This window comes from Nannobrachium achirus (genome assembly GCF_963921795.1).
Source record: "Nannobrachium achirus genome assembly, chromosome: 16".
Classification (NCBI taxonomy): domain Eukaryota; kingdom Metazoa; phylum Chordata; class Actinopteri; order Myctophiformes; family Myctophidae; genus Nannobrachium; species Nannobrachium achirus.
Window position 1 is genome coordinate 16,575,283 of NC_137823.1, and position 27,933 is coordinate 16,603,215.

General features: G+C 42.7%; 1 protein-coding gene across 2 annotated transcripts in view; it reads left to right on the forward strand.

Annotated features, from left to right (window-relative positions):
• LOC308300401 (5'-deoxynucleotidase HDDC2-like) overlaps window positions 1-27,614 on the forward strand; it is a 51,655-nt gene extending 24,041 nt beyond the window's left edge. The window contains exons 1-6 of one of the 2 annotated variants that reach the window (XM_080744223.1): window positions 15,750-15,828; window positions 17,598-17,719; window positions 18,857-18,959; window positions 19,634-19,702; window positions 25,426-25,564; window positions 26,219-27,614. In XM_080744223.1, coding sequence (XP_080600349.1) covers window positions 15,784-15,828; window positions 17,598-17,719; window positions 18,857-18,959; window positions 19,634-19,702; window positions 25,426-25,564; window positions 26,219-26,388 — 648 coding nt within the window. In that variant the 5' untranslated portion in view covers window positions 15,750-15,783 and the 3' untranslated portion in view covers window positions 26,389-27,614. Of the gene's footprint in view, window positions 1-15,749; window positions 15,829-17,597; window positions 17,720-18,856; window positions 18,960-19,633; window positions 19,703-25,425; window positions 25,565-26,218 lie in introns of those variants that run through there. The other variant, XM_080744224.1, reaches the window with a different exon arrangement.
• Window positions 27,615-27,933: the final 319 nt, after the last annotated feature.

Here is a 27,933-nt window from a genome sequence, read left to right on the forward strand (position 1 = left end):
CAATTTTGGATGCTGCTTCTTCCTGAATTAAGCCTTCTTTTTTGTCTCCAGCAGAATCTCCATTGCATCTTGCAATGTAGTATTAGTAAATCTTTATTTCGGTCCATTTAAAACCTCAAACATGAGAATATATATATATATATATATAAAAATAGATAAAAACTGGTAAGAAAATGAATATTTTACAAATTGACAACTCCCCTCTCAACAACTTACTTTCTGTGATCAATCATGAAAATATAGTCACATCTCCACGCCACGGATTCTTCGAGACGGATGAATATCTCTGGTCGTTAACGTGACTCGTTACGCATGGATGGCATGGCACACAGGGTGGCATCAGCAAACAACCTGACCAAGAAGGCCTCATTTGCCTCCTGTATGGCCAGCAAAGCATTGTATTAGTCGCACATCGATATTTAACCTGAGAAGCTTTTTTTTTTTTTTTTCAAGTATAACACATTTTGTTGTACGAGTGAATCAACGAGTGAGTTTTTTAAATCTAAATTTGGCATCCACTGGGCCAAGCAAAGCGCTCTGATCGGCTACTTCTCCCTTTGTGTTTGTTGTCTCTTCTTGATTCGTGCATCGCTATGATCGGTATGCCCGGAACTGAAGGTTCTGTGGTGCAAAAACTAAGTGCGATTAAAATGCGTTAATTTTTTTTAATCGCGTTAATTTTCTGTAATAAATTAATCGCAATTAATCAGTTAAAGTCCCAGCCTTAATATCACTTCCTGTACAGGGCGGCTACACGAAATGTGGATAACACTATATATGGAGATAGTCCAGTCCATCATGTCTTATGGGACTACCGTCATAGAAAGTAGCCATTGTTAGGCCAGAGTCATTGGCTGTCTAAACATGGAGATGTGGATAACACTATATATATGGAGATAGATAGTCTAGTCCAATATGTCATATGGGACTACCGTCATAGACAGTAGCCATTGTTAATCCGGAGTCAATGGCTGACTGTCTGTACAGGAAGTGATGTCACATGACATACTTTTTATGCCCATATATGAGTCCTAACATGGAGATGTGGATAACACTATATATGGAGATAGTCTAGTCCAATATGTCATATGGAACTACCGTCATAGACACAGCCATTGACTCCGGCCTAACAATGGCTACTGTCTATGACGGTAGTCACATATGACATGATGGACTGGACTATCTCCATATATAGTGTTCTCCACATCTCCATGTTTAGGCCCCATCGCTCACACCCTCGATGGGGTTGGCGATAGGGCCTTTCTGTGTGGAGTTTGCATGTTTCCCCGTGTCTCCTAGGGTTGATACCCTCACAAAAACATGAACAAACTCCCCCCAGAATGATAACAACTAGAATTGTCAGAGAAACACTGTGGTTGGCCAGATAGTCAAGAATTGGCGCGACCTCGCCCTTTAGGTCGCATGTCACCCTGAGGTGTCTTACTAGTATATATATATATAATCTCAGGAAGTTGATCAAGGTACGGTAGAACTGCTTCTCATTGTCCAGGGACTTAATCTGGTTCTGTATGAAGGTGTTAATCTGGTTCTGTATGGAGGTGTTGTAGCGACTTTAATCTGGTTCTGTATGAAGGTGTTGTAGCGACACAGGTTGGCCATGAGTCCAAGGCACGGCGATATGATGTCATCATCATTATTACTGGACTGAATGTTTGTCATCAGAAAGGCTATGAGCTCATGGATGTAGTTTGTAGAGTGGAATATCCGTGTGTTGTAGGTCCGTTTCTGCAGCAACTGCAAACATTGCAGTACCAGCGGTTGTGTAGGTGTGGCGCTGTGCCACACCTTCTCAGCCATGTTGCTGCAGTAGTAGACGTGTTTGTTTGTTTATTTGTTTGCAGTACTGACTGGAGAGAGAGAGGGAGCAGCGAAACAAACGCCAAACTTATCTTCTTCGCAGCAACAGCAGCAGCAGCTCGGTTTCCAACAGCGAGTCTAACTAAAAAAAACAAACAAATGTGGCGCTGCTGGCGCACACACCTACGTTTTCCTATATATGTGTGTGTGTTAGTGCCGTATCCGTTCATGCAAGACTCCACAATGTTTTTTTTTTGCTACACAGGAAAACACAGAGTCCTGGGATGTGTCCGTGTCGGCAACATGATCATAGGTGAAAGTGCGTGGCTCTATATGTGTGTGTGTGTGTGTGTGTGTGTGTATAGTATCACAGCTTTTAACATTGATTTAACTAGATAGAAAAATTGAAAATGGAAAAGTAAATCAACGGACACAAGCAAAACTGGGGTTTTATATAAATAGTATTAATAATAACAATAATATGAGCACTCTGATTTGCTTTTTGTCTACACTATAAGTTTCACTAGGTACAAAACTACTATAATCGCTGTTTGATTCTGACTCGTTGTCAGATATTCCCTTTAATTCTATGGATATTCCTTGTCCCACCTGCCCTCTCTTCGGGTGCTTTCTTGGGTTCCTTGGGAGATCCCCTCATGCTTACTTCTATGCATGAGGATATTTTTTTTCTTTTTCTTTTTTCACCTGACGGGGAGGCAGTAGAGACCACGATTACAGCATGCATTCTTTTGTGAGGGTACCTACCCTAGGCCTGGGGAACACAGGGAGAACATGCAAACTCCACACAGAAAGGCCCCCTTTTTCTAACCCACAAGGAAAACTTGACCGAAAATCTGTCTTAAGTATTCTGCGGCACCCCTGGACTTGTCTTACAGCTAGGATAATCATTATTATCGTTTATCATAATGAAATGCACAATAATAGTTAAATGTTCTCCGTCATGCATTGGGATGAATTCACCTTCAATTCACCAGATATGCAGCCTAGCTGCATATATGGTATCACTGATCTTACAGCTGCAGTCTTGGGATTTACTAAATGACAGAGGGGACATTTGTTTGTTTTTTAGGTTTTGTTTTGTTGTATTTTACTGTATTTCCGTTTTATTTATTTTTCCCTTCTTTGATAAACGGGGGTCTGTTTTGTACTTAATCTTTTTTATTTTATTTACAAGTTCTCTTTCTTTTTATTTGCCAAAAAAAAAGTAATTGTTAAGATATAATTATCTGCTCCTGGTGGTACTCTTGGGAAGGCCAGTTGGTATTGTTTATCCTAAATCCTTGGCAGCAAAATGGGATTCATCTGTGATTTCTTTTTTCTTTCTTTTCTTTTCCCCCTTACCAATTATAAACCCTCTATAATTGGTAAAACAGACTAGTCTTATTTACATCTTTTTAGCAGATCTGCTATTTTTGACAACGTTCCACCCCAGAATAATAATGTTGGGGCTATTTCTATTACAATAATATTGTAAATTGCAGTTATCTTGGTCACAATAATCGTGACATGAAATGGTGCCACGGCACTCAAACAGGTGGTCTTTCTCTTACTGATGTTGGTCACTTATGGTTCTTTAAGTCAGTGGTTCTCAACCTGTGGATTGGGACCCCCAGGGGGGTCCCCCAAATTATTTTCAGGGGTCCCCAGATGATCAACGTAATGTGCAACATTGTTTTCTCACTCAACTGTAAACAAACCAATATAAAGTTTAATTTTATAGAGGGTATCTGCACATTTCTAAAGTGACAGTTTAAGGACCTTTTAATGCCTCTAAAACAACGCCATGTAGATCTGCTATTTTCACAATAGAACCGTGATATACAAAATGTAATGCCTCAACTCTTAGTGCTCGTCAGGGTGGGGGGTTCCCAAGTTCAAATATGATTTATTTTGGGGGTCGCTGCCTGAAAAGGTTGAGAACCACTGCTTTAAGTGAATCTTTTTCTTTACTTTTTGGTTAGAGTTCCTTTGACACTTAAACAATCAAGCTCTGTGCGGTGAATAAAGCCAATGTTACAATGAATTCAAGTAATTCCAATAAACTGATGTAAGAAAAAGTATAAATGAATGTTTCCCTTGTCAATGTCTGCATATCAATGTTATTCACTTTGCCGAGCTGCATATCTGGTACCACTTAAAATCTTTAATTGGTAAAGGGTACTTATAATATACGTACTTGATACAGTCTTTTTTTTTCACTCTATCAAATGTCTCTGTTGGCCTGCTGTAAACAATATTTGGCTTTGTTTTAAAAAAAAAGTCCACCGTTGACGTCTTCTGTCAAACTGCAGCCATGATCTATGCGTTATTTGCTCAAATAAAAACTAAAACAACATTTAAAACCAAGACTTTAGCACTTGTTTTAAATCACTCAATGTCCTGCTTATGTGAAATTCCGAGTTTGATAAAGTTTTGACAGAGGCGAGGAGGGGAAGCTAAGCTGTGTGTAAATCTGTAATATTGCTGTGTTTATAGTTGTTAAATACAATCAGATGATCAGACTGTTTCAAGAAAGGACTGTCAGTGGAGCTTGTTGCAACTTGGATGCAGATATCAGTTTGTTTTTCACAAGGAAATTGGGTGTAAACAAAAGGGAAAAGCAACCCAAATACAATATGTAACTCGTGCCTGTTTGACTAAGGAACACGTTGTTAAAATAAGTCAAGAACAATGACCTCCAATGAAGGTTCAGGGTATTGTTTATTGTTACATCTAGTGTTCAGATACATTAAAAGTACATTTATTTTGTTCTGGCTCAGACATTGTAGCAGCATTAATAATAATAAATATAATAAAAAGACATGAAAATAAAAATAAATCTTTTTTTCCAGTTTCCAGTTCAGGCATTTAGCAGACTCTTTTAATCCAAAGCAACTTAAAATAAGCAGGTAATACATCACAAGCAAGATAATGTGTCAGTAAATCAATATAACAAATGCATAGGAATATCAATCTAGAAAAACGATAACATAGGTAGACCATGCACCATATGTAAAACACGTTTCTAAAAACCTAAAAAAAATGCTAACTAGCTTCATGTATGGTCATTGAGTGTTGCAGTAGTGCTATGGGTTTAGGTGGAGTCTGAAGAGGAGTCTTGTGTGTTGTTGCGGACACATTTTTATGGGTCACTTATTAAAAAAAAACATTCACAAAATCTTATTTTCTTTGTTTTTTAATTTCATAAATAAACCAATAAGAAAAACCTAAGAGATTCCATGAATTAGAAAACAAATGTTTAAGAAGTAGTTAAAATAGCCGATCTACAAGCTCATAATGCGGCACGAAGTGGCACGTTGTGAGCTTGTAGATCTGCTAGTTTTGGGCTAATTTCTCTTTTGTGTCACAAGCTAAAAGGTTTGGGAATGGGAACCACTGCTACAGTGCTTGAGGTGCAGTGTGTGTGCAAGATTATTACTTCTAGCTTATAAACATCTGTGATTCTGTGAAAAGTACACATCAAATATAGATATTAGGTGTGGTTTCTGAACAAAATTAAAACATGTCATACATTTAATCAAATATAATGAATAGTGCACATGTGACATGATGCAGTGTAATGGAGGAACCGTGGAATGTAGCTTATTTTAGCAGCCGTTATCCAGTGATAATTACAGTAAAATAAATAATACATACATTATTCCAATGAACTAGAATCTAGTACAGTTCAAATAGCAGTACAGTTCAAATAGCCAAAAAAAATCACACCCGTGTGAACTGAGCGGTGGTTTACCCACCTCATAGATCATGTGTACCGATTTTTGTGACATTTGAAGAAAATATGTTGGAAAAGGAGCAAAAAGTGTGTTTTGGAGAAAATTCAAGATGGCGGAAAATCTATCCTGGCACAAATGGGCGTGGCCTATATGGGGAGATGCGTCTTGACCCAAGGAATCCAGGGAAAAAAGAATTTTAATTTTCCGATCTGCGGTTCAAGAGTTACGGGGCAAAACGCAAAGTGGGCCGTTATAGCGCCACCATGAGGCCGAGCGATGTAATTATTTTTGGATTCATTCTTAAAATCATTATGAATCTCCTCTCCGAGGTTTGAAACTGTAGCTCCTATGGTTTACGAGAGAAAAATACTTGAAAGTGATTTCTTGCATTGTCCCATTATAAGTCAATGGGGACAATTAAGCGTCGTTTTTTGCCGATTACGTCGGCATGGTAAGGCGGATCGGAACGAAAGGTAATAGCACACCATTCCCAGCCGAGCCGCACTTTTTGATGTATATATTGCGCGAGTGGCGTAAATGGTGCGGCACTAGTTACGCGCCGAAGTTTAGGCTACATACAGACACGGACGGACGGACGGACGGAGACCCACACACACGGCCACGTATAGGAGCGTTGTGACCACCGCTCAAAAACAACAACATGAGTTCTCTAAATGGAAGCAGTTTGGGTGAAGGTTTCCACCATTAATCTTGATGAGATGAGCAGCAGTTTCTTCCCATCGACTTGTCTCCCAGGCTCAAAATAACATCTCACTAAAGCCCTTTGGAAGAAAGAGCACAATGAATAAAAAGGTAATTTAAAGTCAAACATAGACATAAAGAAAGAGAGAACACGAGTCAATGTCCATGAATATTCAGTAACCAACAGTATATGGGCTACTTTCAATTATAATTCACAGAGTATATCCTTATTCGCCTACCTGTCACATATCAGGTGTTTGGGTATTCAATAGGCTTGTTCTTCTGTGGACACTGTTTAATCGCATCTTGTGGGACTAATGGCTCCGTTGTCCTAGAAAGGGGTTAAAAAAAACTCACATAACTATTTAGTATAAGAGAAAAGTATTAATTTAGTGTGTGTATGTGTGGGGGGGGGGGGGGGGGGTTGTTTGGAGAAATAGATAATCATTTACAAAGCACACAGGTCCTTGCTGCCCATTTCACCAACTAGGAGTCTAATTTAACGATAATGGATAATGGACAGACAGACAAACAAAGCGGTAGCTGGTGTTCAAATGTGTCTTACTTGTTGATTGTTGTTTGGGTTTCAGGGTCATTGTACGACCTAAAGAAGAAGTAAAACAAGACAAAAAACTATTCAGAAAGTCCATCCATCTTTGTTCAGAGATCATCTCAGGTTCAGCTGAGTTGCCTGCAAACTCAGACGTTTAGAATGCATTGTTACCTCTTCTTTCCTTGTCGTCTGAAGACTAGTCCACATGCGAGGACGATCACAGTCACAACAATGACGGCAGCAACACAACTAACCACTAGAACTGTGAGGAGAAAGACGTCAAATGTGACACGTGCATCTTGAGACGTTCAGGATTAGAATTATTGAATGCTTTAACCAGTGAAAAATAGCAGATGCCGCGCTGCGAGCTTGTAGATCTGCTATTTTTGAAAAAGTCGTGAAAATTTGTGCAAATCTTTGAATATATGTATTTTCAAAGCGAACGTTTGTAACTCAAATTTTGCTTCTGGGTTGTCCCTGGAACTAGATATTTTGAGATGCGGGTCCGTGGCCAAATAAATATAATTTTGGGGGTCCTTCACATGAAAAGGTTTGAGAACCACTGACATAGTAGTCTCTCAAGAACAGACTATAACTGAGCTCCAGTTAAGTGAAAAGGATCTTTTCTTTGATGATGGCTGGCCAGATTGCTGACATAGAAGGATTCAAAAGGCACTTCGAATCGGGTCTAATTTTCACGATTTTTCACAAATAGCAGATCTACAAGCTCGCAGCGCGGCACTCGGTGCCACGCTGTGAGCTTGTATATCTGCTATTTTTCAATAGTTAAAGCATAAAATAATGATACACAATAATGTGTACCCGTTCTGAATGGGTTATAACAGGCACACTGATGAACAAGGACTTACTGTGGTCACGCGGACATGCTTCACATCTGTCACACACATCTGGGAAAAGAAAGCAACGTTGAGAAATGAGTAACAATGATCATATATCCATCACATACAGTAGGTCCTATAGCCTACTTTTGTTTTAATCTCCCTCTCTCTGCCCCTTTTTGGAGCATCATGGACAAAGCCTTTTTACAACTGTGGAACTGTGATGTGACAATACAACTGGTGGTCATTCTAATACAAAATCTTCAGTCTGGTGGTGGCCTAATAGCCCTTTTCGACTTCAAGTACTAAGCAACACATAGTTCCGTGTAACGTATTCCACAAGCCATAGGCCTAGACAGTTTCGGGTTATGGAAGATTCTTGTTTTCCCCACTTTTGACCCTAACCATAATCAGAATATTGGAAAATGCTATGAAGAATAACGTAAATGAACACATCTCTCACCTTGCTTATCACAATAAATGACCGTGGACGCCTCCTTCACAGCGCCTGAGGAGAGACGCAGCACGCAGTGGACCTGCGTGGCGTTGCAGAGCCTCTCCAGTGTGACGGCGCTGGTCACTGTGATCATGGTAGCGTTGGCCATGTGGACGGTGCTGTAGTTTGAAGGCCCCACGTGTCCGGGGACCTCCAGGGTCACCGTGAAAGCGGGATGCGACACCGCGGGATGGGTCACGACCTGTGCCTCGCAGGACACAACCGTCAGAGCTGTGCCGTTGGGTTTCGTGACGTGTAATATGGGCTCGGGTTGCTCTGCAAAACAAACAGTCATTCTGGGTTTTGTGACATAATATGGGCTCAATCATTTTGACAAATTGTCTTGTATACTTAAAAATGGTAAATGGTGCATTTATATAGAGCTTTTATCCAAGGCGCTTTACATAGATTGTGCATTACACACACACGCACACACACACACACACACACACACACACACACACACACACACACACACACACACACGCACACACAGATGGCGGAGGAAACAATGCAAGGCACCAGCCTGCTCACCAGGAGCAACTAGGGGTTCAGACAGAGTCTTGCTCAAGGACTCTTTGACATTAACTCAGGGGTAACCCTGATTCGAGCTGGGAACCCTTCGTGCTCTAATGATGGTTTCTCTACCCCTGAGCTATGCCACCCCTACTTATGCTTCTGACTAAAACCCAGCTTCATTGGATGCTCAAACTGTAGATCACTGGTCAAAAACCTAACTGCAACTGAGCTGGATTTGGGTAAGGTGAGGATAATATAATGATAAGATACACAAGTATCTTATATCTGTTTACCAACTGCGATGAGGCAATATTAATATAAAGTATTAAGTATTAAGATACACAAGTATCGTATATCTGTTTACCAACTGCGATGAGGCAATATTAATATAAAGTATTAAGTATTAATAAAGTTAATATCTTGGACATAGTTGGTTTCAGAGATATTCAATCACCGATCCCTAACCCCTTTGTGTTCAGGACATCATAAAAGTAGAACGCACGTGCACACACACATACACATACACACGACACACAGGACCATTTCTTACCATAAACGGTGAGGCAGGTATCCCTATAGATGGCTCCTTCGGGGTAGGCATTAAACAAACATCTGTAACAGCATTTGTCCGCTTTGGTGAAATTACTGACCACTATGGTAGTGTCCCGTAGTCCACTAGTGTTTTCAAACTTCACTAAGCCCAGGAAGGCGGGGTTGATCTTTTTGCCAAAGCGTTTGTTACAGCTGCCGACGTCCTGGGTCCCCCCAGGGATGATCTTCTGCCATGTGACCTGAAGGACGTTCTTGGGTTGTGTGAGTTGGCAGTTGAGACGGGCCTCCTCTCCCACCGCGGCCCTTACCTGGTCCTGTGTTTGGATCGCTGATAGATCTAAAGTAGGTGGACGCGTAGGAGGTGCCTGTGTGTGGATAATCTCTAATAGACCTGTAGTTGGAGGAGGTGTTTGTGTTTGGATCATCCCTGATAGACCTATAGGTGGAGGAGGTGACGGTTAAAACACATTTTTGGACACTGCTCCTACAGAGTTTGCCCTAAAATCACGCAAATCGCTACACAGTATGTCTACACTCATCTCATCAACATGGATCTGTCCCATATAGCGCCACCATCAGGCCGATCTTTTGGTCACTGCTCCCTACACATTTTCCCTAAAATCACGCTGCGACCTGACGGTCGCTTATCTCCCGATTAGGGAGTCTTACTGGTATGTGTATCTGTATAGCATTGACTTTATAATCCTTGCATGGCACTAGAGCAGTGTTTCCCAACCTTTTTATCTGCCAGGGCACACTTTTCATATCCAAAGGATCCCAAGGCACACCTAGATATACTGTATGGTGTGTGTGTCTATTTTCAAAATGTTTGCCTTTCTTATATTATTTTACCAGTAAGGCTCCCTAATCGGGAGATAAGCGACCGTAGGTCACTTATCTCCACAAATAGGGCAAAAATGTGTTTTGCCAAAATCTTCGTGATCCATGTTGATGACATGAGTGTAGACATACTGTGTAGTGATTTTCGTGATTTTAGGGCAAAATCTGTAGGAGCAGTGTCCAAAAATGTGTTTTTAAAAATCGGCCTGGAGGTGGCGCTATATGGGAGAGATTCATGTTGATGGGATGAGTGTAGACATACTGTGTACCGATTTGCGTGATTTTAGGGCAAAAATTGTAGGAGCAGTGTCCTAAAATGTGTTTTGCAAGAATCGGCCTCATGGTGGCGCTAGAAGAGGGCCATGTGAGAAATGAGGGGTGGGGTCTCCGCGCCGGCAAGGCGGACGAATAGGTACCGGCCCCGGCTGTCCCGGTCGCTCCTAGCCGGAGTTACGGCATTTTATGTGAGCTGCAGTGTAGGGGGTCCTCCACTGGGGGCGCCACCACTTTTGCATCCGTTCTGGAGCACCAGGAGTCGGTGGTCCCCGGGAATACCCCGTGAGCAGCCCCGTTGGGGTGGTCATTTGGTCAGTTTAGCACATTTGGTCATTTTTTACATCTGGGGGTCCCCCAGGGACCTGGGGGTCCCTGGAGCTCCGGGGGTCCTTTGAGGTTGTAGTTAGGCAGGTAAGGAGTGTGTGTGCAAAATGTGGCATGGATCGGGGCAACGGTTGCGGAGATATGAGCAGGGCAAGAGTGTGAGGTGTGACAGACAGACAGACTGACAGACAGACAGACTGACACTTTGTGCAGGGTTTGATAGTAAATGCGACCTACGGTCGCAACAATTTGGACAGTGTTTTACCTGTTTTTATATAGTTTGTTGATTACTTTTGATGCAGTAATGGCCTTTTTTCATTTCTTTCTTGAGGTATTAAAAATGTTTTAAAAGTCCTTATAAATTGTGACTTCACTGTAAAATATCAAAGGGCACACCAAAGCATCTCAAGGGGCACACCAAAGGTCCACGGCACAGTGGTTGCGACCGTAGGTCGCACTTTACTATCAAAACCACCACAAAGTGTAAGTAACTCCGTCCCTCCGTCTGTCTGTCAGTCTGTCTGTCACACCTCACACGTCACACTTTTTCCCTGCTTATATCTCCGCAACCGTTGCCCCGATCCATGCCAAATTTTGCACACACGTTCCTTGGCTGCCAAACTACAACCTCCAAGGACCCCCAGAGCTCCAGGGACCCCCAGGTCCCTGGGGGACCCCCAGATGTAAAAAATGACCAAATGCGCAAACATGACCAAATGCTCACGGGGAATTCCCGGGGACCACCGACTCCTGGTGCTCCAGAACGGATGCAAAAGTGGTGGCGCCCCCAGTGGAGGACCCCCTACACTGCAGCTCACATAAAATGCCGTAACTCCGGCTAGGAGCGACCGGGACAGCCGGGGCCGGTACCTATTCGTCCGCCTTGCCGGCGCGGAGACCCCACCCCTCATTTCTCACATGGCCCTCTTCTAGCGCCACCATGAGGCCGATTCTTGCAAAACACATTTTTGGACACTGCTCCTACAATTTTCGCCCTAAAATCACGCAAATCGGTACACAGTATGTCTACACTCATCTCATCAACATGAATCTGTCCCATATAGCGCCACCTCCAGGCCGATTTTTAAAAACACATTTTTGGACACTGCTCCTACAGATTTTGCCCTAAAATCACGAAAATCACTACACAGTATGTCTACACTCATGTCATCAACATGGATCAGGAAGATTTTGGCAAAACACATTTTTGCCCTATTTGTGGAGATAAGTGACCTACGGTCGCTTATCTCCCGATTAGGGAGCCTTACTGGTTGATAAACACTGCACTAGAGAAATCATGAATGATCTTTTATTTACTATATCAGTACTTTGTGCACTCTCATTTCCCAATAGAAGAGGCAAATTCTATACCATAACAATTATAAATAATCATAATAATAAATATATTATTATTATCTACCAATCTATGAACATTTATGGTTAGACATGACCATTTCAGGCCAAATTTTGGTCTGATATGGTCTGTTTTGGTGTACTGCAGGTAGATAACAGTGAACGAATAAACATTCTTGTACTTTCTCTAGTTGTATTTACTTGCACATGTAATAATGGTGAAGATTAACTATCGATCATTTAGTGGTGGACCCCTTCTTGGGGGGGTCCCCAGACCCTGTGTTGAGAACTGCTGTATAGGCAAGCCTACAGTAGCATTCAACTGAGTTTTCATTGGCAAGCCCTTGAAAACAGATGATCTGATGCCATCCTCTGGCGAAACTGTGAAAGTGAGTGGAATTCTGATGGTGACACCTGTTACTGGACTGGAGAACTGCCCCCAGCGGGGGACCTCTCAGCCCATTTGGTGCGGAACGCTTACCTGAAATGGTCCTTTAAAATTCTCTATAATTTGAATACAAATCCAAGAGTATGCCTATGACACAGAACAAAATATAGCTACCTCCATTCATAGGCCTAAAGATGCTTAATAAAATAACTTATAGATTAATTCTTAAGACTTCAGGAGTTGTCTCTAGTCGTTAGTTTTAAGTGCCCTGTTCCCCTGTGCCCTCTTCATTTCAGTTCCCAGTTCTCTCCAGAGCCCTGCAGTTACCCCCACCCACCAGGTGAAACTTGTAAAAAAGTATGATTTGATTTACGTTACCTGCCCCAAGCAGACACCCAAACAGCACAGTTGTCCTCCACATTGTGCCTGAGTCACGAAGGCTTTGGGGTTGTGTTTGTGTACTACTAGGTATAAATACTGTTTCCTTATGGGAGTGGCCAAGGCAGTATCGGGTTAGCCTTGCAAACCAGCCTCATACTGTGCATTCACTCACTCCTACTCCTTCCTTCCCAGAATCCCACTAGGAATGAGTGACTGAGCACGTATCAGTGGCTTACCAGGCTAGTATCGGGAGATATATTTCAGCAGTGGGCTGCACTGGCTCAAACTGAAACTGAAGTTCCCTGCAAAGTCATTAAAAAAACAGGGCTTGAATGAGTGAACAATTACAAGTTAGGCATTTAGCAGACGCTCTTAATCCAGAGCGATTTACAATAAGCAAGTTAACCACATATTATAGGAGGCTTACTTATAGAGGATTATAGGCGGTAGCCTATTGTACGCATGACACATCTAGGTGTAACAAAACAATCATGTGTTTAAATGGGAATATGGGATGAATTTAATGAATTTTAAAAGGTACTCCGCCAGTTGCCCATGTATGCTCTATGGGATGATGACTGATAAAAGTGATAGGGATGAGTAACATACGCACCAAAGCATTTGGCAAATTTGCTAAATGGAAAAAAGCTAAAATTATTACATAATTTGTCATGACACAGCCTTACGTGTACTTACATGTACGCTGCCAACAAAAGTAGCAAAACATGCTAGTATATAAGTACAAATTCATATACTTTAATAGAGTATTTCCAAATCAAGGGCTTACACTTCAGGGAAATGTTCCCTTTCACTTCTCAGGAACACACACTGATCCAGTGGGAGGACTTGACGCTATTATGTCGCAGGGACTTAACCCCAAACCAACCCTTGATGCTGCTGAGTGCCAAGCAGGATTTTTTCAGAGTCTTTGGTATGACTGACCCGACTGGGATTTGAACTCCGACCTCCCAGTCTCAGGGCAGACAATCTAAGCACTAGGCCACTGAACATCCGGTAAACTCAGATTAATGTAACCTCGTTCCTCCCACTCCCAGCCTTACTCATCTGATTAATGTTAACTCCATTCAGCGAGGCCTGTCACCCGCAAGCCTTAATTAAATGGGAGAACCACCCATCTTAAACATTGAACTATGTCATATATATGTCACGGTTTTAAAGAGAACCAGGGCATTCGAGACGCGGAGCACTCGTGGTGCGGCACGGGGCGGAGCAAGCGGTCGCCAATACAACGTACTCCAGGCGGTGCGCCGCTCTATTGTCCACGACACTGCGAGCGGCTACCGAAGCCCCCCTGTATCCACGAAGCCCAAACGAGTTACGAGGCCCCCCTGGGTCCACGAAGCCCCAAGCGGCGCGAAGGCCAGCGGACCTTGGTCCTGCTCTTCGCCCCCGAGCGCCGCAGGCGCGAGTGGCCGCGAAGAGCGGGCCAGGGCCGCGCGGCCGGCGGAGCGCCGCGCGAGTTACGAAGCCGTGGTGAATGCAATCGTTATATTTATGCCCAGGCCGTAAGGCCTGGGCAAGCGCACGTTAAACGCCCTGTCCAAGTGACTACAATGGAGCTAATGGCTAGGCTAGGCTAGGCTAGGCTAGGCTAGGCTAGGCTAGTAAATAAAGAGTAAACACTTCCGGTCTGCGGCGAGTTCAAAGCGTGACGTAACTCTCTTATCCAGTGGCTGACGTCGCCATCTGGTGGTGATTAGTGTGTGGTGAACTACAAAACGAGCGCTCTTACCGAGGTCTCCCTGAGTTACCCATTTACCCTGTAACATATATACCTTGGAGTTGTTATGTGGAAATAAGAAAAAAGTCCCCACCCCCTGCTGTGTTGCCTAGAACTGGAGGATTGGTTGTGGGGTTAATTGGCTTGCAAAGTACACTTTGAAACTAAATATTAACTCACTGATGACATGATAATGTTGTGACATCTAAGGAATCTCAATAATGTTTCACCAGAGCATGACGTGTTTCAACTGGAACAGTGAGTGATTTACTACTGTGGTAAACTATTTCCGGCTACCCAGGGTAGCCGGAAATAGTGAAACCACCGCAAAACCTCCATGAATTGATTATTTTTCCGCAAACGTGACAGCTTCGCCGGACTATTTCTTTCTTTCTTTCTACCATGACATCACCGTCGTCAAGTGATGTTGAAAAATTAGAGTGGTTCTCAGGTAGGCCTCTATTACATTTTGTATAAACACGGTTCTGTTGTGAAAATAGCCGATCTACAAAAGCTCACAACGCCTCTCAAGTCGCAACGCTGTTCACAATTTCTGCCTCTAATATTTGACAATTTGGCCAATGTTTAATTTGCCATTTTAGAGCTATTAAAAAATCCCTTAAATTGTCCCTTTAGAAATGTGCAAATACCTCAGATACACTTACATTTTATAACCTATTGGTTTGTTGCACATTAATAAGGTAATCATGTGGGGACCTCACCAAAACATAATTTGTTTTGAGGACCCCCCTGGGGGTCCCGGCCCACAGGTTGAGAACCACTGGTTTAGAATGGAATGGAATTCGAATGGAATTCCAGTGTAACTCTAGAGTTGTGGACTGTGGTGAACTCATGGGGCTGTTAAGTATGACATCATTTTGTAGGCAGAGGAGAATTTCTGCCCCCAGTTTCCGTGATTCTTTTTACTATTTTTACTATTTACACATTTTTCTTCTCTTTGTTGTTGAAAGGAAAGTGTTAGAATTATACTTTAGTCGTTATTTTTGTCTCGGATCTGTTGAAATAGCGAGGGACAGAAAATGCTCTGGGGGCAGAGTTCTCCTCTGCCTACAAAATGATGTCACGGCTTAAAAGCCCCATAGAGTTATAATAAGAAGGGTGAACTTCTGGGAAACAAACCTCCCTCTGTTTACTATGAGGCCCCGCCCCCGCATTGACGTAATCAGCGTCTGCTGCTGCGTATGGACGTCATGACGTAGTAGTAATGGCGGTGCCCAGCGACAGCAGCAACAACACAAGCAGCATGAACAACATGCTGCAGTTTATGAAACTCATTGGACAGCTCAAAGTAAGACTCTTCAGCATAACACTCAACTCTCAATTGGACTCATATATAGAAGATAGAGAGTGGCTCGGAATGGATCTAGCCCTGAATACATGACGGACATGGATCTATCTCTGGTCCATGGCGTTAGATAATGAGTTCTCTGGTCGTCTGGTCCAAAAAATAACAAATACAGTTTCGCTTCTCACCAAAAGAAAGACGGATTTGGGGAGTTGAAAGCCTACTTTCCTAGCCATAAATTATAACTACCAGGAGAGGATGCTAATATGCGGAGGTTATGTCTCTCCTGGAGTTATAACGCAGAGTAAAATAGCTCTCGCTGGTTGAGCCTCCATGTCCCTAATCGCCTCAAAACATGTTTAAATCATGAAGTTGCTCACCTCATCGTCGAAACAGCTTTATATCTACCGATGAGCCCACTCGTTGGCATGTGTTAGTCCATATGTTTCTAATACATTAATGTTTACTAAAACTTCTCCGAGTCTCATCGCTTTCCTTGTTTTTGAACTGCTTGGGTAAAAATGGCCGAACATATCACGCGAGATGAGTAAAGCCTGGCTACGCGAGGCTACATATCACGTGGCGTTGATCGCCGTTGCGATTTGCTCATACTAGGACATGACGTTTTTGTATGCGGAAGTATTCCAACGTTCTGTAGTTCTGAAGCGCTCTGTATGCGGAAACATTCCGACGAGGAAACGCGAGTCTCAGAGAAGTTTGAGTAAACATTAATGTATTAGAAACATATGGACTAACACATGCCAACGAGTGGGCTCATCGGTAGATATAAAGCTGTTTCGACGATGAGGTGAGCAACTTCATGATTTAAACATGTTTTGAGGCGATTAGGGACATGGAGGCTCAACCAGCGAGAGCTATTTTACTCTGCGTTATAACTCCAGGAGGAGAGACATAACCTCCGCATATTAGCACCCTCTCCTGGTAGTTATAATTTATGGCTACTACTTTCCTTAGTGGCAACACTCTGAGCCCCCTACCCCACGTCCAAAATACACTTTTTGGCCAGAAAAGAAAATATTTCACCGGAGGGTGAATCTGGTCAATGGACATTTCTATTAACAAGACCTGTAGAGGGTGCTGTGGAGTAGGTACATTTTCTGGCGAAATATTTCCTTTTCTCTGTGTGTGTGTGTGTGTGTGTGTGTGTGTGTGTGTGTGTGTGTGTGTGTGTGTGTGTGTGTGTGTGTGTGTGTGTGTGTGTGTGTGTGTGTGTGCGCGTGTCAAATTGTTTTGAGAAAGAAAATCTGCTTTTCTGTCCCAAAGCCACTACAAATGATTGCTGCTATTTGTTCTAAAAAGCTTTAGTCACCATATACAACATTAACATAAGGCCAAAATGTGACATATAGCTCTGTTTACACAATGCTATACCCACTCCAACTGTATATATGTTCCCCTTTTTCAACAGTTTTTATTATATTTTGACACTTGCTTTGGCAATGAAAACGTATGTTTTCTCATGCCAATTTTGATTGATTGATTGATTGAAGTATGTATTAGAAGTTTGCATAGGAAAAGGTACAGTTTCATGGTACAAGGTCAATTAAAAGGATAAGCTCAGGAAAGCAGAGGCGTGTTTTAATTGAGATCCTTTTTTTAAACTCATATAACTCATTGAATGACAGACAGAACGCTCTTTTGAATTGAAGTGTGTGTGTGTGTGTGTGTGTGTGTGTGTGTGTGTGTGTGTGTGTGTGTGTGTGTGTGTGTGTGTGTGTGTGTGTGTGTGTGTGTCTCTTTCTCCATCACAGAGGGTCCCGCGGACAGGCTGGGTGTACAGGAAGGTGAAGGAACCAGAGAGTGTCTCAGATCACATGTACAGGATGGCCATGATGGCTCTGACCATCACTGACCCCACAGTGGACAAGGACAGGCAAGGATGCTGGCTCACTCTTACAAGGGTTCATATTTTAGATCAGGGGTCTTCAACGTTTTCAGGCTAAGGACCCCTTAGTTGAGAGAGAGATGAAGCAGGGACCCCCCCAACCTTTTCATGGATTCCATATAGTTTCATCGTTTGACAGCACAATAAAATGTGAACCCTTGTTGTAAAAAAAATCTTTTAAGTCTGATGATAATACAACTTAATAATAAATAAATAATAGATCATCGAAGTCTATCTAAAACTTGTCACCCAACAGTTTTTGAAACTGCTTTATTCTCCTCACAGGAGAAGATAAGGCTGAAGTCCAAATATGGACTAAATACTCTATAGTAACTAGTACTATCAGAACATAGACCCATTTTGTTATTATTTGAATTAAATGAAATCACTTACCCTACCTTTTAATAAAAAAATCTCCCTAAACACGCAGACATTAGCAAATATAACTCAATATCAATTAAATTCAATGGAGCAAGAGAAAAACATACATTTACATAGCCAAAGCAAGTGTAAAAATAAAGTAAAAACAGTTGAACATGGGGAACGTATATACAGTTGGTACAGGCTAAGCTGGCATTGTGTAAACAGAGCTATGTTATATATACAGGGTATAAAGCTTGTTTTAACTAATAGCAGCAATCTTTTGCAGTCGCTTTGGAACAAATAGCAGCATTTCTTTTTTTCTCAACACGATTTAAATAGTGTAAGAGAAAAGCCTAATTTAAAATGTGTATCATAACTGACACATACCTGACAGCATGGCCAGATTATTATTATTAACACAGCTCTTATAATGTGATGTTGAAAAAGTGAATAGGGGTTAGAATACGATGGAGCAGAGGATCTGTGTGACCCAGGGGATAATGGCAGCCCATTTCAAATATGTTGTTCCAGGGACCCCCCAGAAGCAGAGATTTGAGTTGCAAAAGTTTGCTTTGAAAAATATATATTGAAAAATGTGCACGCATTTCCAAGATTTTTCAAAAATAGCATTTCTACAAACTCGCTGTGAGCTTGTAGATCTGCTATTTTTCAACAGTTAAAGCATTCAATAATTCTAGGCCTAAATGGTTAAAATAGTAATAATAATAATGATAGTAATAATAACTTGGTGTTCTCCTCCAGGTGCATAAAGATGGCTCTGGTTCATGACATGGCAGAGTGTATCGTAGGAGACATCGCTCCGTCAGACAACGTCAGCAAAGCAGAGAAACACAGGCGGGAGCAGGTACGCTAACCTCCTGTGTAGTTGTTATTAGTCACAAGTCCATTCAGTTGAAACCCGCGGACAGACGTAACCACTTTCACTTTGACTCAGATTGTTCAAAAGTAGTGAAAGTAGCAGATTTCCATGGAGATCTGCTAACCAGTTTCACTTTCAAAATGGTCAAAGTAGTGAAAAATAGCAGATGTACAGATCACAGCCTGTCACTGCAAAGTGTTATGAGTTTGTAGACTGCTATTTGTTCTGCTTTTATGTGACACACTTGTATGATGAATTAAGGTACGCGGACAGTACGCGGTCAATGGGAGGCGGGCGGCTATTTTGGCCGCGCAGAGAAGTTTAGGGGCGGTGTGGTGAGTGGGCACGGTCCCGTGAAATACCTGCGAGCGTGCTCGTTTGTGCATGCGCATGCGGGCGGCGAGAGATGGATTGTGTTCATCTTTGTGAAATACCGTGCATCGTTTACTCGCTGAGCGAGTGTGTTTGTTTGATCCTAGCGGGAGCCCCCGCGGCAACCGTGCTCCGTCTGTAACCCCCTTTAGGCCGGGCATTCATTTCTGAAAAACATTTAAAAACGATTAAAAGTTGAATTACAAGTTTTCTGTCCCAAAAGCAACAAAATAATGTCCTAATAACCTCTCTTCTCTTCTCTTCTCTTCTCTTCTCCCTCTCCTCAGGAAGCCATGACACATCTAACAGGTCTGCTGCAGGATGGACTTAAGCAGGAGCTTTATGGACTATGGGAGGTGTGTGTGTGTGTGTGTGTGTGTGTGCGTGCGTGCGTGCGTGCGTGCGTGCGTGTGTGTGCTGCTTGCAGTCCTCTTGTTTATTGTTCCTCAGCAGCACTATACAGATCCATCTCATAAAATTAGAATTTTGTGTAAAAAAGCATTGCAGATGCCATAGCATCATAACTGACTGCGGAAACTTCCCACTGGAATTCAAGCAACTCTGACTTCAGAAGGTTGACTCTGTTATAAATCCTTGTTTTGAGTCGTCTTGTGTAATATTGTAATATTTTGAAACATGGACTTTTGAGGTGGATCTGTATAACACTTGACTCATGTACATAGCCGATCTACAAGCACACAACGCCTCGCGATGCGATCTTTTGGTTGGTGCACCTGTGTTGCTCTGTTAGATCTGTAAAAAGACCCTATAACAAACTTGAAGACGGAGAGTGAATAGACCGAATTTGTGCCGTTTTGCGACAGCTTCACCTTGGTGTAGAATAGTTTGTACTATTATTCTCTGGAAATCTACTGGAGGGATGGATCACCATTCTAACTCATTGGGTGATTTGATGACGGTGGTGGAGAATGCAGTCTAACACGTCTGTCCGAAATCTATGACCTGGGTTATGTGACTGTGAACACATGACATAATGTTTCACATACTTTTCATACTCATCGAATGATTCAGTGACCCCCTGTGTCCAGCAGATGGGGGTGTTGTCTTCCTGGAATGTTTCATCACAGGATGAAGATGACTCACTGAAAATAACTCAAGTTAATGGGACAAGTGCAAGTGGGAGAAAAGCAGGATGCTTTCTTTACATTTTTCTTTACAGTGCACTAATCAGTGGTTCTCAAACATCTTTGGCTCTGGCCACCCATTGTCAATAACTTTTCATCCACAACACCTCTGAATTACATTGTTACTTTACAGTAACCTTATCATTTATAGATAGATAGATAGATAGATAGATAGATAGATACCTTTATTATCCCAAGGGGGAAAAGTTGTTGCCCAGTGGCAGCACAGCAGTATAAGGTTATTTACAAAGTTACAGAGAAGTATGAAAAAGATAAAAAGAAAAAACAAGAACAGAGTACAGAGTACAGTAAGTACAGTAAGAGCAAGGTACAACAGGAAAGGGAACGAATAATATATATACATAAAGTGTCTTAAAGCACAACTATCAAAAAATAATACAGTGCCCAAATCAAAGTGACCATACAGTCAATGCTAGTTAGTGCAACAAGTAACTCTACATCATGTCAAACACAACCTAATAGTGCAGTGTCCAAAGGTCAGAGCGATAAAAACAACTAGCAAAAAAGAATAAAAATAAAAATAAACAAGAAAGGGTGATGCGGCAAGACGCACAAAAAACACCCTCCCTGGAAGGTCCTTAGAGGTCAAAGTCAGTGCAGATATAGTTCCAGTAAGGAAAAAAAAGGCTACCGTCGTCCTACGTTAGGAAGGTAGTCCTTGTCAATCGACCGTTGTGTGTCTCGTTGTACAGCTTGAGAGAAACCGGTACAAAAGACTTTCCTAGTCTCTCGCATCTCCGCCCTGGGTAGACAAAACGGTAATTTCCTCTCTTACTCCAGTAACTGAAGATCTCAAGATGGAGGGGGTGGGAGGAGTTGTTCAAGATGGAGTCCAACTTCCTAGCCGTTCGCACTTTGGCAACTTCCTCCACCCCCTGCAGAGAGGACCCAACAACAGAGCCCGCTTTCCTCACCAGTCTATTTAGGTTAAAGGTGTCGCCCGCTCTGTTGTTGCCACCCCAGCAGGTTATTCCAAAAAAGAGGACACTTGCCATGACAGACTGGTAGAACATCTGTAGCATCCTATTGCACACGCCAAACAATCTCAGTCTTCTCAGGAAGAACAACCTGCTTTTCCCCTTGCTGTGAATCGCCTCCGCGTTGTTCGACCAGTCCAGTGAACTGTTCAGGTGCACTCCTAGGAATTTGTAGTTGTCCACAAACTCCACCACCTCTCCATTAATGGTGCTTGGCACCGGGGGGACTCTCTTGGAAGTGCGGAAGTCCACCACCATCTCCTTGGTCTTGCTCGCGTTGAGCCTGAGGTGGTTGGCCTCACTCCACTGCACAAAGTCCTTGACCACACCATCGTGCTCAGCCGTGTTGTCACCCGAGATCTGGCTGACCACCACAGTGTCGTCTGAGAACTTCTGCAGGTGACAGGTCTTGGAGTTGAAGCGGAAGTCCGATGTATAGAGAGTGAACAGGAAAGGTGAGAGCACAGTGCCCTGGGGGGCACCCGTATTGCTCACCAGCACATCAGACCGACAACTCTGCAGCCTCACGTACTGTGGTCTGCCTGAAAGGTAGTCTGTGATCCATGCCACCAAGCCCTTGTCCACCCCCATCAGCGCAAGCTTCTCTGCCAGCAGAGGAGGTTGGATAGTGTTGAAAGCACTGGAGAAGTCAAAAAACATGATTCTGACCGTGCAGCCCAGATCTTCCAAGTGGGTGAATGCCTTGTGGAGCATGTAGGTGATGGCGTCGTCAACCCCAATGTCAGCCTGGTAGGCAAACTGAAGGGGGTCCAGGTGTTCACTGACCGCCGGTCTCAATTGGTTCAGTACCAGCCGTTCAAAGGCCTTCATGACTTGTGATGTCAGGGAAACTGGTGTGTAATCATTGACGACCGAGGGACGGGTCTTCTTAGGCACCGGGACAATGCAGGAGGACTTCCAAAGTTTATGTCAAATATGTAAAACCTTCCTCCTAAGATAAAGTATGTCACGAAGAAAATCATCGGTTTCCATCAGGACAGATCGAAAATAACTTTTATAATTGGTGTTTAACCACTTAAACCCCAGCATCCCTATTCTGGGGGGAACATTCGTTCATTCATTCTTAAATTCTGTATAAATATTATCAAAGTATTCTCAGGTATCCCTGGACCCTAGGGTGCCATGGCACCCACTATGAGAAACCCTGCACCAGACAATTGTACAAGTCCCTCTGATCCGAGTCAAAGTCGAGTCACAAGTCATTTGGTCCAAGTCTCAAGCAAGTCTCAAGTTGTTCTGTTGTGGGCAAGTCAAGTCAAGTCGAGTCACAAGGTTGTCAAGTCAAGTCGAGTCGAGTCACAAGGTTGTCATTTCAAGTCGCGTCGAGTCAAGTCGCCTCGAGTCGAGTCGAGTCACCAAGTTGTCAAGTCGAGTCAAGTCACAAGCTTTTCAAGTCGAGTCACAGGTTATATCTCAGGTTTATATCTTGAAGAGTGAAGCCTTTCTTCCTAAAGTAAATGTCAAAAAATACCATGTAGATTAGTCAGCAACACTGCATGAATTAAACCAGTATACATTACATGTCTGATCATTTAGAACCTAGGTAGATGGCAAAGGCTACATTCCATTAAAGAAGTGGCATGTTTGACACAAATGTTTATTTTCAACATTTTTGCAACATTTTTGCAACATTTAAATTGCAAGCTTTATTGTGAGCTTTATATGCTCTGAAAAAAATGTAATTAAAAAAAGCTATACTACAAAATTGCTACAGGCCTATTGCTTTAAAAACAAAAACAAACACAATAATCTTAACGTGCATGCTTTGTTTTGTAGGCTATTACTAGTACTACAGTATATTTTAATGTCATTTCTCATCAGGCACAAATTTAGCTGCCTACTCCACGTGCTATTGTTTTGCTGGCATGGGGTCCTGCCATAGGGTCCTGCTGGTCCCAAAAGGATCTCACTTTTGCGAACGGACATTATTTCGACCATAGAGTCGGGTGTCGAAAAGATGACATGTAGTAACAGCGACACGCTCCAGCGACTAACTGGAGAATAACAGTGAGTGGACTAAATTCAACTATATAGCTGGAGCAAAACTTGTCGGGGGCTAAATGAGAAGGAATAAAGCTTTTGCGTGGGAGTTCTTAACCCTGCTGAGGACTGGATGTATGTTATGAAAAGTGAGAAAGTGGTGGAACTTGGAAGACGGAGGCTTACTACTTGCTACCATGAATGGATATTATTAATGCAGTCACAGATCAACGTTCGTGACACTGGTGAGTGAAATCGTTGTCTTATTAATGTTCAAAACACGATCGACCGACAGTAAATCACCAACACACACATGCACACGTGCACACACACTTAGTTCTAATGTTATCTTCGTATGTTTGGTTTCACTTGTGGCGGATGAAGTTAGACGTCGTTCCCTCTTTGTCTTTGATTTTACTGTTGCATATTTTGCATTGCGCGTTCCTCTGTTTACCATCTGTGTGGTAGTTTTTGTATGCAAACTGCACTACTTTTGGAACTGCAGTGGCTGCAGAACCACCAGCAGTGGAGGGCTCTGGGGCAGCAGTAGCCATTCGTGCTGTGTGTGTCTGGTGCCCACTGCCCAGTCTGATCATTGCAGTTTGGCTGTTTCCGTGCTTGTGCTCTTGCTTACATGCCTGTCTCCAATCAATCAATCAATCAATCAATAAAAGTGTGAACCTAGCGTGGCCGTTCACGACTGCTTTGGTGAGTGGCGTAGCGGCAAGTCGTCCGAGTCAGCGTGTCTCAAGTCGAGTCGAGTCGCGAGTCATTGTCTTCCAAGTCAAGTCAAGTCTCAAGTTTTTGTCCTTATGTCCGAGTCAAGTCCAAGTCGTCAAAATATGACTCCCAAGTCAAGTCAAGTCGAGTCATCATGACTCGAGTCCAATTGTCTGCCCTGCACGCATGCACAAGCATCACGGTCATCAAATGACGTATTTCCTAATGACGTTCACATGAATGCAGATGCCGCTTTAGTCACTGTTCTTGGAAACTGAAGCTCCTGTCATCCGTGCCATGTAATGACCCCTCTTTAATGGTCACTTAGATATCGATGTCATCTGGGCCTTCTCATCATTTGTATTCGTGCCACAGTGCATAATAGAATTTCAATAGCATTCATTATGCTTCTCGCCTCATTTATTCAGGGTTTTCCTTTAATTTATAAAACCAGATTCCATGTATTTCCATATGCCAGTTTATGCGTACCTGCTTTGACAGTGTTATCTGGCAATTGTCTCTCTCATAGATAGTGAGTATTGTAATGTACCTTATTTAGGGCTAGGCAAATAATGTAGAACCAATAACTGACTTAATCATGAAGCACTTTTCTATCCTTATATATCAACAAATTGACACCAAAACATGTTTTGTTTTTTTTAATAAATGACTAAAAAGATTTGTCTCATCACCCACTCAACCCTAAATGGTAAATGGTGCATTTATATAGCGCTTTTAATTCAAAGCGCTTTACATAGATTGTGCATTACATTCACCCATTCACACACACATTCATACACCGGTGGCGGAGGAAGCCATGCAAGGCACCAACCTACTCACCGGGAGCAATTAGGGGTTCAGAGTCTTGCCCAAGGACCCTTCGACATTAACTCAGGGGGAGCCCGGATTCGAACTGGGAACCCTTCGGGATTTATACCCTTCGTGCTCTAATACCAGTTTCTCTACCCCTGAGCTATGCCGCCCCTGTATTGTACTTCCTTGTACAATGGTGGCATATACAGTAAAAATAGCCGATCTACAAGCTCACAACCCTTTGCATCGCGACATGTTGTGAGCTTGTAGATCTGCTCTTTTAACTTTATATATTTTTTTATAGTTCATTAATCTGAATCGAGTCAAAGGTTTGAAGTAATGGTGATGGTGATGAGACTGAAGTCACACGGACAGATTGAGTAAACTCTTGTCTCTCTGTAGGAGTATGAGAACCAGAGCAGCCCAGAGGCCAGGCTGGTGAAACAGTTTGACCTTCTGGAGATGATCCTCCAAGCCCACGAGTACGAGCAGATAGAGGGAGCGCCTGGGAGACTGCAGGAGTTCTTTGATTCCACCAACGGTGAGGCGTCTTCCATCCACCCATCTCTCTGTCGTTCTGTCCCTGTCACTGTATCATCCTTCATCTTTTCTTTTCCGTTTTGTCCTTCTCATTCTTGTTCTCTCTGTTAAAAGCCTCACGCTTTCTCTCTGTATCTCTAGTCTCGCACAGAGCCACTGAGATGGATCATGGAAGCAAAGAATATTCATATATCTAACTATTAATTTACTGAATGTCTGTGTGTCGTCTGTCTGCAAGCTGACATCACTGATACTAAACAGCACCATGGTAGCAGCCACAAACCATGCTCATATTTGGAGATGACTGACACTACTGATACGTCTTAAATACTGCTATCCTACAAGCCGATGAATTCACCTCAGTACACAACACAACCACGGGCAAGGACTAGTGTATATAATAATGAACAAAATCACTCATAGCCAAAACCAACTTGCAGTTGATTTGGAATTTGTTTTAGGTGTGCTCAGAGACAAGAATGACCGATGGCAATTTGGCAAATAACGTTTGCCATTGGGCGAACCAACGGTTCCAAACACTACTCTGTATAGTTCCAAACACTGAAAAGAAAAACTGAGGAAACTCGGATCAATGAGTTAACACATTGACTGCCAATAAAACTACTGATGATAATCTCTGTGGTCTTATTATCAGGTCGCTTCCAGCACCCAGACGTGGTCCAGCTGGTCAGCTGTCTGAACCAGGAGAGGACAGAGCACATGAGCAGAGCAGACGGCGCAAAGCATTCTGGGAACGTGGAGCCCGCCAGTACCAACACGGAGTCCGCAGAACCACCACACACTGACAGACACAGCTCCTCCTGACTGACACACACACACACACACACACACACACACACACACACACACACACACACACACACCATGTTTACATCGTCTGTTTGGTTCAAAAACAGACTTGTGCCAGGTGAAGACGCACATACGTTCAGTGCAGCACAGGTTTGACATAAAAATGCTGTACCTTTTGTTGAGTTGCTCCAACTCGTTTGGATGTTAAGGCGTGTTCGGCATGGAAGAAGAGGAAGTCGGCACACTGTTCCAAAGCTCCAGTGACAATTTTATTAACACAACGTTTCAACCCTTGCGGGTCTTCATCGGGTATTCGGCAGTGTTCGCAGCCTTATCATTGGCTATGCCTAAGAACCCATCTCTGAAGCAGCACCTTTTCTCTTATATGCCATCCTGGGATTCGCCCTGTCTGAAGCTATGGGTCTATTTTGTTTGATGGTGGCTTTCCTTATCCTGTTCGCATGTAAAGCTCTCATCATATAGAACACTTAAATTACAGATGTGAGTACATTTTTTTTACCTCGCTCCAAAATAGAACCCAGCTCTGAAAGAAGCGCCAACGGGTTCCGTGCGTCCACTTGACGCCTCAAGACCGTGGTCACATCCGTTGTAAACAATGGGTACATATCGTCACTGTCAGGCAGAAACCTTGTATCTCAAAGTTTCAAATTTGTACTTTTTTTCGTAAAGTTAAGCCCTGCTTCATCATACGAGACTGTCACACAAGACTAGTGAAAATAGCCGATCTGCAATGCGAGGCGTTGTGTGCTTGTAGATCGGCTATTCACTTGTTTAAATCATTTTTAAAATGAAAAATACAAAACAAACAGTTTTAGACATACAAGGTTTCCACCCAACAACAACGATATACATTTGATATTGGGCTCCTGTTACTGAACAAACACTCAGTACCATTGATTACTATCAGAATATAGTGCTTTAATCGTTTAACAACAAAAGAAACATTTTGTTTTCACCAAAAACATCACTTACCTTACCTTTTTATGTTACAATACTGAAGTTGACACAAGAGATGTCCTACTGTACTGCTGTTAATTAAAAGAGACATACTGTATATGATGTCCTAGGCTAACACTGTTCCTGTTAGCCTAGCTTGTGATCTATTTTTGTTTATTTCATTGCAATAAATGAATATAAAATGGAAGTGGTTATTAGGAAGATCTGGATCCGGATGTTCATATAGGAAAATCAATAGGAAGTTGAAATTTGTATTTAAATACAAAACAAACAGTACTGGGTTTGGTGAGCTTTTTAACTTTTTAGCTCATGATCCAAAGAGACATTAGACGTTTGCCCGGCACCCAAACTGAGTTTGTGCTACCTGTTCCCAATGAACTGTAGTTTAAAATTTTGGGAAAATTGCAAGTGTGCTTGCGCCACGTAAGTCGGTTACATGTCTCCATTCCGACATGTCTCCTTAACGACATGTCTCCATTCCGACACTAACCCTATCCCTAACCCCTATGGAAGTGTTGCCACTCCGACAATATGTCGGAATGGAGAGCACCCCCCACGCAGGTTTTGGGTTGCGCCACCGGG